Source organism: Ziziphus jujuba, chromosome 10 (assembly GCF_031755915.1).
Source record: "Ziziphus jujuba cultivar Dongzao chromosome 10, ASM3175591v1".
Taxonomy (NCBI): domain Eukaryota; kingdom Viridiplantae; phylum Streptophyta; class Magnoliopsida; order Rosales; family Rhamnaceae; genus Ziziphus; species Ziziphus jujuba.
This window is the reverse complement of record NC_083388.1, coordinates 6,667,108-6,680,475: the sequence shown is the minus strand read 5'-3', so window position 1 is coordinate 6,680,475 and position 13,368 is coordinate 6,667,108. Positions and strand designations below refer to the sequence as shown.

The following is a 13,368-nucleotide window of genomic DNA, read 5'->3' as shown; positions in this document are numbered from 1 at the left end:
ACCAAGGAAGGATATTCAAGAATTTGGAAGAGGAAACCAGAGGATGACGATCTGCTGGAAAAGCTTGTGATTGAAAAGACCATCGATGAAGAAACGAAGAAAAAAGATCAAAGAAAGACACAATATATTCGAACATGGCTGGTTTCTCTAGAGAGAATATCAAAGGCGTTGCTTTAGCTTTGTTGTCTAGTTTGTTCATTGGGGCAAGTTTTATCATAAAAAAGAAAGGTCTTAGAAGAGCAGCAGCTGCTTCTGGGGTCAGAGCTGGTGGATTTCTTCTCACATATATATATTTCTCAATAAAAAATCATTTTTTTATTCTGGGTTTTTTGTTTTCTCAATTGGGTTTGTCTCTTTGACTCTTGGTTTGTAGGTGTTGGTGGGTATTCTTACCTCCTGGAACCTCTATGGTGGCTTGGCATGATCACAAGTTAGTTACTAATTTTTAATATTTTTTTCCCCATCTAAGCTAAAAAACTATTTTATTTTATTTCTTTTGTGGGTATTGCATAATTTTCTTTCCTACTTTAGCTTCTGCAAATTAAACACCAATGAGACTGGCTGTCAATTATGATTATTTGGATATTTATTGTCAACAATTTTTCAAATTTTGCATTTTTGTTTGTACTCTTGCTCTTGGGACAGCGAACTTCTTCCATCATGAAAAATTATTGTCTTGTTCAGTTTGTGGCAATTGGCTCTAGTTGGTTAAAATGTGCAGTTTCTAACCTACCATGGTCATATTTTATGAAATTGGTCATGTAATAATGCCTCTTAAATTTATGATTTCTGATATAGTGATTGTTGGAGAGGCTGCAAACTTCATTGCATATGCATTTGCTCCAGCAGTTCTTGTTACCCCTCTTGGTGCATTAAGTATAATCATCAGGTAGTATTTCTTCTAATTTCTTGTTGGGTCACTTTTTTCCTTTTATCTAGTTTGATATAATGTGGCCTGGTGACTTGTTGCTCACAAGATTTATAAATTCATATTTGTTGTGTGTAGTGCTGTGCTGGCTCACTTCATCTTGAAGGAGAAATTACACAATCTTGGGATATTGGGATGTGTGATGTGTATTTCTGGTTCGGTAATAATTATTATCCACGCACCACAAGAGCATCCAATCACTTCTGTGCTTGAGATATGGAATATGGCAACTCAGCCAGGTTTTATTCAGCATCATTTCTGTTTCTTAGCATATACATTACACTTCTCTTGTTGACTAACAATAATAATTTCTTTTGCAGCGTTTTTGCTTTATGTGGGATCAGTAATCGTCTTAGTTTTCATTCTGGTCTTCCATTTCTCACCACAATGTGGGCACACAAATGTGCTGGTTTACACTGGCATTTGTTCTCTGATGGGTTCTCTCTCGGTGAGTCATTTTGAGAACTAATAACTATAATTTTGTTTCAGTCAAGTACTAATAACCTGAGTATTCAGATTTCCTTTATTAGAATTGAACTACAATGTGCCATTACACTCTCCTTGCCCCCCAAAAGAGGGGGAGAAAAAAGAACATAGATTTCCTTTTACTTATGATAGGTGCCTGTTAACTATAAGTTTGTTTCTGGACATGATAACACGTTTAAGGTGCCCGGTTTTCCTCAATATAAAGGTAGGAAATATACTTGTAAGAATTTCTTTGAGTACATTTGTAAAACCTCACCTCTAAAGTTTTTCTATGGCCAAATGTAATTTAAAGTGGGGTTTTAATTGAATCAGATGAGTCACTTGAGATTTCTTTGTATACCCCGAAGTTCTTTTTAATGATTTCTGTCACTGAAAGTTGTCTTGGAAGAACTCTATATACAAGCTTACCTTTTCTTTCAAGTATTTGTTTCATTTTGATTTTGACAAGTATATTGCATATTTTACTGTAATTCTGCAGGTGATGAGTGTTAAAGCCCTTGGAACTTCTCTCAAATTAACTTTTGAGGGAAAGAACCAGTTAATCTATCCAGAAACATGGTTTTTTATGTTGGTTGTGGCGACATGTGTCATCACTCAAATGAATTATCTCAACAAGGTTAGTTGTGCATTACTGTTGCCAGAATGTTAAAGTTGGCCAATCATCGCCTATGACCCTGTCCATAATCTTGCACCTGTGTATAAACTGCCAACTTGTCTTGTTTAGTATTTGCAATTTCCATTTTTGCCCTGTTTTCTTACCTTTTCTGTATGCTTTTACATATCAAATGGTAAAATAGCTTTGAGAACATAAATAAATATGTTGCCTTCCTTCATTTTTTTTCCTATCTTGGTGGAAGCCTGGCTTAGCCAAAATTTTGTAGAAATTGCTATGTATAAATAGTTGAATTTTCTTCCAGCTAAATGATTCTCAAATTCACAATCTGTTAAGAAAATTGTCTCTCAATTGACAATCTATCAAGAGAATTGAAGATTACCATAGGTACAAATGTGTGGCACAATCATGTTTCCTTTGCAAATATGTTAGCTTAGCTGGTCATTAATGAGCTCATTTGTGCTTTTTTGAGTGAACCAGTGAAAGTATTTATTAATTAATCTAACAAAACTACTTTAAGTTCATGCAGCCTCTTAGGAAATATTTGTGTGGTTAACAGTTCTAAGGAATGAACCATTCCCCCAAAAATGAGGGACTGGAAATTTGAGACCTAGAGATAAGGATCGCATTCCATTCTTAGCTCTTCTCTCCTACATCTTCCTTCTTTTGTCTGTCTTATTTCTCCTCTTTTCTATCATATCTTAACATAAATTTGATTTCATTCTGTAGGTTAATAAATGCTACAGTGGATTCAATAACTAGTTCATGTTTGAATTCTATGTTTTAGCTAGAGAATAGAATCTATCCCTTCTTTAACTCCATTTCATACTCGATGTCATTTTTGCCTTGGTTTTACTCCTTCTATGCTATGCTTGTCATGAAATATACTCTTTTGTTTATCATAGAGCTCTTCATGAAGTTTTGCATGCATCTTCCACTTCTAAACTCCTTTGGTACTGTTGTGCTCATTCTTCAACCTTGTACAAACAAATATGGTGTTTAAAGAGTTGGAAGTTTGCCATAATAATTGAGAAATTAGGAAATGTTACAACTTAAGACAGATCAAGTTGTGAGTTTATGTTTCAATTCGTTTTCTTGTGTTTTCTTTTTCATTTGAATGTATCAAATATACATGGAGATTTACTCCATCCTAGAATATTAAAGCTGTTTAATTCTGACTGTTTAACGAATCCTAACCATATCTATGGCTTTGTGCCAGCCTGACTCTGACTTCCTTAGCATGTCATGTAGGCTGCTTCTTGAGCGAATATCCCAAATCAAGAGGTATTTATGTGAAATGAAATCTCTAGATGCCTCTGAGGGAGGTTGTAAGTGTAATCAATCGAATAGTATCCAAGTGCCGTAAATTTAGGGCTAGAGTAACATCAGATGCACCTCCCTAACGTTATCTTAGAAATGTGTGAAACCATATCTTTGCCTTCAATATGCTGGAGCACATCTTATTGTTGGGATATATTATAAGTTTTATATTAATAATCAGAAATGACACCAAAATTATGCTTATTTCAACACTACTTCAGGAAGAAACTTGTTACTATAAGATGGAAGATTGGTTGTTGCTGCACTGTGGAAAACATAAAAAAATTGGGGAAATCTGAAACTTATTGGCATGTGGATAACTAAAAGAACATTTGAGTTTATTAAAGAAGAAAACTGAGGAATGCTTATGTGGAAACTCTTGTCGATCTTAAAATGAGAAAGCAAGCGCATGAATCTTATTGATGTCTCCTCTTTGTTTATTAAAATTTTTTTCTTCCAAACTGTCCCCTACTTTTATCACCTGAAAAAGTAAGGGATGTTAAAGCTTTGGACCCTTCTATAATGACTTCTTATGAAAGAAGAGCCTACCTCAAACATTATCTGTAACGGATCCAATATATTCTAGTAGTAATTGTGTTATTGGTGTGTGATTATCTGCTATGTGCATGCAATGTTTATTCTTGTCTTGTAGGATGCTTTATCTTTACATGATTTGGAAGTTCCATTCTGTTTTGGTTCCTACTGTTTCTAATTATCTTCTGCCCTAACAATTAAACTCTGATGTTTCAGGCACTTGACACATTCAACACTGCAGTAGTGTCTCCTATTTATTATGTTATGTTTACGACACTCACAATCCTTGCCAGTGTCATAATGTTCAAGGTATGATTAAGTCAGTTCTGGCATTTAAAGTTAGATATGCGAGATATGTCATTAGTTTATACCCTTTATGCCCCACCCACCCCCCAATCTACATCTCAAACTTTACATTTGATTAATCAAATGGAAAACAACTTCACAATCTAATTTCTTGTTATTTGAGGCATTAGGTTTGAGATTTTAATATGAAGCACACATTATTAGAGTTCCCTAATTACTTGTTTCAAACAATGCATTGCAACCAGCCCCCTAAAGAAGTTCATGCTCAGCTGTAAGCCTAAACCAAGTTCACTATTTCAGATTTTCGTTCATATTGGAAGTTTGGAACTAGAATAGATGTGGTCCTTAGTTTTAGGGGATTCGTTGTCAAACTGACCCTATCCACACTTCAAATATAGACATTTTATCAACTTCAGGTTTCCTGAGGCAGATCTAGTCAGCATATCTAAGATACTTGGATCAGTTTAGGAACTTGTTTTTTATTTTCGAAAAAAACAGGAATTGCTGATTGTAAATCTAATTTAATGGGAAAAATGGAACTTATTATTGTAGGATTGGGATGATCAAAGTGGTGGAAACATCATATCAGAAATATGTGGCTTTATTGTTGTGCTCTCTGGGACCATCTTGTTGCACACAACAAGAGAGCTTGAGAGAAGCTCGTCTTTTAGAGGTTTGAGATCAATCTCTCTAGTACCATTTTCTTTCCAGTTTCCAATATCATTTAAACTTGGAATTATTTTGGACTCATCTCAAATTTTGAAATAGGTGGCGCTAGTAGCTATTTGCCGGTCTCCCCTTCATTATCTGCGCGACTTTGTAGTGGAAATGGGGAATCGTTTAAGCACAATGAGGAAAATGATCCTCCTACTGAGGATATTTGCTTAAGAATACAGGAGTCCTAGTAAATAATATGTTTCAAGAAGATACTGCCCCACTTTATTTGGCAGCAGGGCATTGACAATTCAAGCTCAAAACATAGCCCAGTAGATGGCTCGTATCTTCTAGTTCTGATCAGATTAAAATACAAGGAGTGATTTTGGGGTGGCTGTTTAGCCATCTCCATGGTCGTTGGGATTTCAGACTCTAGTGGAGTAATGGATAACATATTTAAGCTTTTCCAGGGGCTTTAAAATTCAATGGTGGCCAAGATTCTGGTTCTCAAATGTTTGTTTTGTTCATTTGTCACAATAAGGAAAGATGGCTCTATTGCTAAGTTTGGGTGCCTTAGAAGACCTGACAACATGGACTTTTGTGAGGAACTGGAATACTGGGCTGTTACATCATCAAATCAATTGGAACCTGGAAGAACTGATGTGAAACTGAAGCTCCATGGACAAAATCATTGGGTTTCTATAATTTTTTATTCTTTTTCTTTGGCCTTTGGCTTTTGGTTTTTTTTGATGTTCTTGTTTTCAGAGCTTTATGAAGGGATGAGTTGTTGTAGGGTGGTTGTTTGTTGGTAATTCTTTGTAGTACTATAGTTTGACAAAGATTGAGATTCTTCTGAGAAATGAATGTAATGTATAAATGCCTTTATTGGTGTTCATGTTTCAGCTTTACTTCAAACTTCTGCTTACGCCATTTCCCTTTTAATATGCTTTAATGTACAAAAAGATAGGTTACAGTGAAGTTTTTTGGGCTACCTAACGTTATTGTGAGAAAATATGTGCCCAAAAAAAAAAAAAAAAGTTATTATGAAAAAATTGATTCTTAAATTAGAATAATTTATAATATCAATAAATAAATAAATAAATAAAAAGAAGAAGAATTTTAAGCTATTAAAGAATATAATCGATTTGGATTTAGCCCTAATTAATCTGAATTCGGTAAAATGGACCATTATTGCTTAAAAACAAATACAGTCAAGAGTTAAAAGATCAAATCATAAGAGAGATTCTATGATAAGTTCATATGTTAAAAGATCAAATTATAAGAGAGATTCTATGATAAGTTCATATGATAAGGACGGTCCTGATCAAAATGATGCGGTGCAATGAAGGCTCAGTGAAAAAATGTAAAGAAAATAACCTGTGGGTTAAAAGTAAAAACCTGGAAAAGCCGAGTCCTCAATGGGAAACTGACAAGTTCACAGAGTGATCTGCAATAAAAAATATAATTAAAAAAAAAACCCCAAGGATATTTCCAGTACTATTTTTTTAGTGAAAAGACTTCCCAAAATAAAAAAAGAAAGAAAAAACTCTAATATCAAAGCAAAAATCAACAGCGCAGAACAGATAGAGAAAGAGAGACACAGAAAAATGGAAGCCAAGGTTGGGAAATTTTTCGAGTCGGTGGGCAACTTCTTCTCCGGCGGCGAGAAAATCCCTTGGTGTGACCGTGACGTAATTGTTGTACGTTTTTTTTTTTTCATGAATTAATTTTCGTTAGGGTTCTTCATCTCTTTGTAATTGTTGGGCTTTGTTTAATAATATACCAAAGAATTTGGTTGCATTTTAGGGTTTTTATTTTCTGGAAAACCTGGGAAAATGAAATGTCAATTGTGGTTCTAGTTTTAGTGTCGAAGGAGATTTGAAGTTGAATGCTGCTACTGTGTAATTGAGCCAATTTTAATGCTCTTGTGTATGTAGTATATATATTTTTTTAATAATTTATTCAGAGTTGATGGTTTTTGCGTCCATAGGGTAGCAGATGTTTGTTTGGTGAGAAAAGGGTTTTCGTTCTAGCTTGTGTTTTTTTTATGATAGTTCTAGCTTGTGCTTGATTAGCTAAATTTTGTACCAAGGATAATACAACTTGCTTTTGTTGAATGCTTTAGAATAAAAAATATGGGTATGTTGTTGGTTGGTATGATAAGAAAGGAATTAATGGATGATGATGTCTTTGGTATTTTTGTTTGTAATGGAAATGCTGCATTTTTTACCAAACCTTTTTGTTTAACTGTTTTTTCTGGATTCAATGCATTGACAGGGTTGTGAAAGAGAGGTTGCAGAGGCTCAAAATGGCTCCTCTGATGAGTTGCTGAAAGAGTGTATCATGCGTTTGTCATGGGCTCTTGTTCACTCCAGATTTCCTGAAGATGTTCAACGTGGGATAGCAATGCTTGAAGGTGCACATAAACATTTAAATGTCAAACACCTTTATCTTTCTTTTCTGCTTTTTTTTTGGGGATGTCTTTAATCAAAGAAGTGAAATTGTAAGGTAGTTGTTGGGTTTGGTATTCTTTTTCTTAAATAAGGCAGTTACGCTACTTGTTTTGTTCAATATATGTTTTCATTGAACCTTGAATTACTTAAGAGAACCTACCATTTGCAGCTTCTGTGGCCAACAGTGATACCAGCCCGTTGCAGTTAAGAGAAAAGCTTTATCTTCTGGCAGTTGGTTATTACAGAAGCGGAGACTATACAAGGAGCAGGGAACTTGTTGAACAGTGTTTGATGGTACGAAATCAGTTCCCAGTCTTTGATTTTGTAACTAGCAATCTTGTTTACCTTTTGCTTTAATTGGTGTCCTTTTGGTTATGGATAAATCCTTCAAAGGAAAGTAAATGATTCTTGTGGAATAGGCCAATAATTCTTTTAGTAAGTTTTCCCCTAGAGAGAAAATTCTGGATCTCCACTTTGTACATGCATGTATATATATGTATGGATCAAGTCCTTAACATTTGGCTGTCTTTTTTCAGATAAAAAGCAATCTTTGTTCTCCTTTAGTGATTTCATAAGGCTCATCAAACCATTGTGAACGTTTCTTTTGTAGATTGCTCCTGATTGGAGGCAGGCACAAACCCTTAAAGCAACTCTTGAAGACCGGATCAAAAGAGGTAGCAATCAATCATTACCATTTTCCTTTCTCTTTCTTCCATGTGCACGCACACCCATGTAGTCAAAGACCCAACAAAATTTCAAGTTCATAGCAACTATCATAACGATAATCTTGATAAATTTCATATTAGCACGTTAAATTTCTATTACTTTTCTTGATCTCTGACTGAATCTAATCAAGTTGATTCATGACCCCATTTAAAAGAGACGCGTTTTTAGTAAATTCAAGTTGTCTTTTTATATGTCTACTATCTTGAACTTGGGATTGTTATTTAGGAAATAGAATTATATGCCATCTTAAATGACATGGATAAAGAATGTAAGAAGTCATGGTGGGATCGATATGGTACTGTAGTAGTGGATTAATTTTCGCTGGAAAAAAAAAAAAAAAAAAAAAAAAAAAAAAAACTCAATGAATGACATTCCTGTGTATGTGATGTTGGGATTGAAATGCAGATGGTGTTATTGGAATTGGCATTGCTGCTACTGCTGTGGGACTGATAGCTGGTGGGATTGCTGCAGCGGTGGCTCGGAAGAAGTAAGCCAACCCTCATGATTCACTTACACCCCCTCAAATGTATGGGAAGAACATAAGCTTTTATCCTCGGAACCTTCGTTTCCTGTTTCTTTACAACTTTATATTACAAATTTTGTCTCTTGTCTTTTATCTTTAGCACTTTCATGTTGTATAGCTATTTTCTTGTAAATCAAAATATTAATATCGTGGTGTCTTTCTTCTTGGTAAAAATGGTTGTTTTGTTATTTTTGTTTTTTTCTTCAAAATTTATTTTGCAATCACTCTGACAGGAACCAAAACTAACAAAAGTTATTTCAATCACGTATACCATATAGAATAGTTTAACCACTAAATCTGTAATACTTCAATTCTGTATTTGTTTCCTCAGAGCAATTTGGTCGCTAAATTTGATCAAAATGTCAAATCTTTTTCTTATTTTTTTATTGGTAATGCTCTAATCCTTTGTCAGTATTAACAATCGATGTGACCATCCATATTTCCTAGCACAAGCCAAAATCCCCACTTCTAAGTTTGAATAACTATATTATTTTTCCATCTCTTCCATTGGTTCAGGCTATCTATCATTTAGTTCCATCCGCTATTTGCCTTCCTTTTCAAATCTTAAGATAAATGATACTTCAATCTTTGTTCGTTTGGTTGAACTTAACAAGCAGTCGTTAATTTACACCTTACAACAACAATTATCTCCCACATGGAAAATGACTATGGGAAAATGACTGGGTAAAATGATGTTGAGAGGTTAGATGGCCAAAGCCTTACATGGCAGATTGGAGTTCTCGGTCGTCCACCAGCATGATGCACTTCCACTTGGCAGTGTAAGCTATATTCCTTAAAATTGATCCTAACTAAAATTTCTTACCTTTTTCTTTATGATTATTATTCTCAAATATATTTAAATTACTATGTACGTTCTATTTTTTTGCTGAGAAAATTACTATGCAAGTTGAGAGTGGTTAATTATGAAAAATGATGAAAAACACTGGAAGTTCACTATACTAGAGAGAGATTAAATAAATTAAGAAGGAAAAGATTATGGAAAAGTAGGAACTCGTTTAGATAATTAAAAGGTATAACCCCTGCATTAACATTTTAAAGATTGATTCGTGAAGCACCAAATTCTACCATGTGTATGCAATAACAATCTAGTAGCTACATGAGTGTAGTGATATGATATGAGCAATATATGGGCTGCAAAAACTCAGCAACTACAAAATATTAAAAGTTTTCTAATCCCAGGTTGCGTTGCTTATTCACAGATTATTACGAGTAGAACAAGTCAGTCATCCAATTTTAACATTATGGAGTAAAGACTACGCATTGCTAGCTATAAAGTTGATAGTGTCTCCAATGGCAGGAGCTTTCCTTAACAAGAAATATGTCCAATTTTAACATTATGGAGTAAAGACTACGCATTGCTAGCTATAAAGTTGATAGTGTCTCCAATGGCAGGAGCTTTCCTTTTCACTACGGTTGAGATTGAGAAAACCCGTATCCATTGCATTTGCCATAGCATATAAATCTGTGATCAGAGAAAAAAATAAAAAAAGTATAATTAATTAAAGTGCAACCATGCAAGCATGTCACCAAAGACAATAACGCATTCTTCAACAAGCAAACCTAACTAGTTAGCTGTATACTGTGATCATCGTCCCTTTTGAGTTGTTGACAGCATGAATAACAGGGTCGTACCACAGGTTATAAATATAAATCACGAAAAGTTAAAAGACATTTCCTGATACATGGAAGCACAGAAACAAATACAACAATCAAAACTCTAAACATCACGTGAAATTACATAAGCAGATGCAAAATCCTGCTTCTTGCCATGAGCTTTTCATTCTAGTATAATAGACATTCTAGTATAAGTTAAGACAGTATGAGTGTAAATGCAACAATATTGTTCATTAATTCTTAGCATAAGTTATGGGCAGACATCATTATACTCCTTTAAGTAGTAACCAGACCATTCATCAAAATTATTAATCTGGAGATGTTCTAGATAAAACTGAAAAAGCCCTCAGTGGTATTAGAAATTATTTTGAAAGAAACCAATGTAAATATCTTTCATGCATATTTTTGATAGATAATCAGGCTATCTCATTCCCATTTGCTTTTATGACAAGCTAAAACACACAATTTGAGAAGTCAGCATTGCATTAACTCATCCATTCAAAAACTTGAATTGAAGATGGTCACACAGCATCATAACAACATTTCACTCCATTTTTCTTTTTTTTTAATCATCGAAACGGCGATATGCATTATCATCAAAAGGGCAATACGCATTGCAAGCACCTCATATAGGTTTTAAGAGAATCAGTACTCAATAGTTAATAAAAATAAAAACAAATACAAAGACGAATCAGAAAATTATCACCAGGCAGCAATTTTTAAAATTTCACCAAAAACAGAAAAATTGAAATTTTATTGGCAACATGGTTTTCAATTGACAAGCTTTTCAAAAACCCTAGTAAAGATTGAAGGTTAACTAGTAGCAAAGAGAAACACAATTTCATTTCAATTCAATTCAGATTGCCATGATTCCCAGCAACAAGAACTACTTGGGAAAAACTGAAAAACAAATATAATAGACCGAACCACCCTCCAAATTACTCAAATATTCTGTAGAATTCAAGAAAAACCAAAAAAAAAAAAAGAAAAAAAAAAAGTAAAAACAGAAGACGTACGCGGGGGGGGGGAGGGGGGGGGGGGGGGAGAATCAGTTGTAGTAGAGCTCGAGACCCATGCCATCGTGGATCTCGTAGTCCTTGAGGGTAATATGGTCCTTGTAGATGTTGTACCACTTCTGAATTCGGATCTTATCGGCTCTGGTGCCGGTCTGAGCCGCCACCAGCTTCTTCAGGTCTCCGATGGTGTCGTCGTCGTTGCACTTCACCCTCACCTTCTTCCCCAGACGATCGTTCAGCACCACCTCTATCATCTTTCCTCTTCTTCTTCTCCTCCTCTTTTTCTAGTTCAGATTTCTGGCTCTGCCGCACGATACGATGTTTTATTGGTCTTACCGGGATTAAATATTCTGGTATTGATTCTGGGAACAATTTAGGCCGTTGATGAAGACAATAAAAGTCTGATCGTAGGGTCCGAATCCAAAAAGGAATACAATTTGGTGGGAAAAAGTAACCGACTTTAAAAATAATAAATAAATATCCATATTCTAGAAGACTCTTTGAATTGGAAATCAAAACTTCGACTCTGCCCAACTCAATTTTGCATTTCCTAACGATTTTTGTCCAATTGTGTGTGTTTCTTTGGAGGCTGCGAAAGTGGAAAAAGCTTGTGTAATCAATGATAGTTCAAAAAAAAAAAAAAAAAAAAAAAAAAAAATTGATAATAAGTATCATTGTTTTTAAAAAAAAAAAATAAAAATAATAAGTTGAAGAAGTCTCACATTCGCTACTTCTCAAAAGAAATCAATTGTTAGAAATAATCCTTTTTTTTTTTTTGTCCTTCAAAGGGATATAAAACTTATATATTTTACATTGCGACAAACACAAGCACCAAAGTTTTTATTCTCATTCTTTTTGGCGAAGAATATCAGGTTTGAAACTGATTTATTTTTTAAATATATATATATATATATTTTGTAAAAATAATAAAAGAAATTTTGAATTATAATTTTTTTTTGGGGTATAGGAATTATACAAGAATCAGCCATTTATTGGGGACAATTTAATGGCACTGTCCAAGTTTTCAATATGTGAGGTTTTGGATTCAAATCACCAATAATCACTTGACCTTAAAAAAAAAAAAAAATTCCATCTCCACGTATTAAATATGGTGCCAAAATCTCCACACCTGGAGCAGTTGCATTAGGCTCCAACATCTCAGGTATATAAGAGTGTTTGGTCCCTGGGACGAGAAATCTCCAACTATATGAGCGCACTTGATTTCTTCACTTTTTAGTAGTATCTCTGCTATTGGAGTTTTTCTATTGTTGACCAAAGAAGAGTCATCCAGGACAGGAACTGCAGGGACTGAAGGTTTAGCATTGCATCCACTTATGACAGAAAGCTTTTTGGTTGAAAGGAAACTATTATGGAGACTCCCACTGCAGTTGATCCATTCCCAAGAATAATCTTTTCATGAACCACCCACAACCCCTACTACTTACTTCTGATGTGAGAGTATCCATGGTGCCAAGCTTGTTTTATGGTAATAGAAGCTTTTGTATGAACTCAGAATTTCCTGCAGCCTGCACTGTTAGAATCTTTGTGCACACCATGAAAAGCTGCAATGGATATGCTATCTTATGTGAAATCAAGTGTGGTATCTCTTCTTATGGAGATTGTGATAAAGATCAACTCCATTTGCAATAGCATTGTTGAAAGCAGCCAAACATCTCTACATCCTTGCAGCCTGAATCAGCTCGACAGAGTTTTTTATTCAGCGGTTCTCTCTGAGGGGATCTCTCCTCTTGCAGTTCCTTTTGCCAATCCATAGAAGCTAACATTTGGTGTCCCCATGAGCCTTATCATATCCTTGAAAGTTGATTACTACTTCGTGTTGTTAGTATTGAGCACCAATGATCTTGTTGTTGCAGGTAACGTTCTTGCCACCATTACAAGCTCCTTTCCATTTCATAGGAGGAGGACCAAAACTATCATTTTTGGAACTCTTTGATTCCGGCAGCAAAATTTTTATATAAACGTACTTTCGTCACCCTAACTGTCAAAAATGATTGACTCCATGGCCCAACGGATAAGGCGCTGGTCTACGGAACCAGAGATTCTGGGTTGGATCCCCAGTGGAGTCGTCGGCTTACTTTCTAAAACTTTTTATTTTTATTTTTCCTTTTTAATAATATAATAATCTCTTTTATGCATGTGTTTTTGTGATCCAT

The 13,368-nt window shown here is 34.7% G+C and overlaps 3 protein-coding genes and 1 non-coding gene across 4 annotated transcripts; 3 read left to right on the top strand and 1 right to left on the bottom strand.

Annotated features, from left to right (window-relative positions):
* On the top strand, positions 1-5,736 carry LOC107410734 (probable magnesium transporter NIPA4). The gene is made up of 9 exons (XM_016018205.4): positions 1-267; positions 374-430; positions 799-889; positions 1,007-1,167; positions 1,249-1,376; positions 1,893-2,030; positions 4,098-4,190; positions 4,740-4,860; positions 4,956-5,736. Exons 1-9 carry the CDS (start codon positions 135-137, stop codon positions 5,090-5,092), a joined length of 1,059 nt encoding a protein of 352 aa, XP_015873691.3. The 5' UTR covers positions 1-134; the 3' UTR covers positions 5,093-5,736.
* Positions 5,737-6,348: 612 nt separating this feature from the next.
* On the top strand, positions 6,349-8,731 carry LOC107410694 (mitochondrial fission 1 protein A). The gene is made up of 5 exons (XM_016018157.4): positions 6,349-6,541; positions 7,119-7,257; positions 7,464-7,588; positions 7,905-7,968; positions 8,426-8,731. Exons 1-5 carry the CDS (start codon positions 6,449-6,451, stop codon positions 8,509-8,511), a joined length of 507 nt encoding a protein of 168 aa, XP_015873643.1. The 5' UTR covers positions 6,349-6,448; the 3' UTR covers positions 8,512-8,731.
* Positions 8,732-9,720: 989 nt separating this feature from the next.
* Positions 9,721-11,605, bottom strand: LOC107410695 (ubiquitin-like protein 5). The gene is made up of 2 exons (XM_016018158.4): positions 11,195-11,605; positions 9,721-10,026 (listed from the first exon to the last, which is right to left on the bottom strand). Exon 1 carries the CDS (start codon positions 11,446-11,448, stop codon positions 11,227-11,229), a length of 222 nt encoding a protein of 73 aa, XP_015873644.1. The 5' UTR covers positions 11,449-11,605; the 3' UTR covers positions 9,721-10,026; positions 11,195-11,226.
* Positions 11,606-13,208: 1,603 nt separating this feature from the next.
* On the top strand, positions 13,209-13,281 carry TRNAR-ACG (transfer RNA arginine (anticodon ACG)). The gene has a single exon. It is a non-coding gene; the product is annotated as a tRNA-Arg (tRNA).
* The last annotated feature ends 87 nt before the right edge of the window (positions 13,282-13,368 follow it).

Bases quoted from the DNA above. Each gene is read 5' to 3' on its own strand.
- LOC107410694 (XM_016018157.4), top strand. From the start codon at position 6,449: ATGGAAGCCAAGGTTGGGAAATTTTTCGAGTCGGTGGGCAACTTCTTC. The intron at 6,542-7,118 runs GTACGTTTTTTT...ATGCATTGACAG, and splicing joins GTGACCGTGACGTAATTGTT to GGTTGTGAAAGAGAGGTTGC. The intron at 7,589-7,904 runs GTACGAAATCAG...TTTCTTTTGTAG, and splicing joins TTGTTGAACAGTGTTTGATG to ATTGCTCCTGATTGGAGGCA.
- LOC107410695 (XM_016018158.4), bottom strand. From the start codon at position 11,448: ATGATAGAGGTGGTGCTGAACGATCGTCTGGGGAAGAAGGTGAGGGTG.
- LOC107410734 (XM_016018205.4), top strand. From the start codon at position 135: ATGGCTGGTTTCTCTAGAGAGAATATCAAAGGCGTTGCTTTAGCTTTG. The intron at 431-798 runs GTTAGTTACTAA...TTTCTGATATAG, and splicing joins GTGGCTTGGCATGATCACAA to TGATTGTTGGAGAGGCTGCA. The intron at 890-1,006 runs GTAGTATTTCTT...TGTTGTGTGTAG, and splicing joins GCATTAAGTATAATCATCAG to TGCTGTGCTGGCTCACTTCA.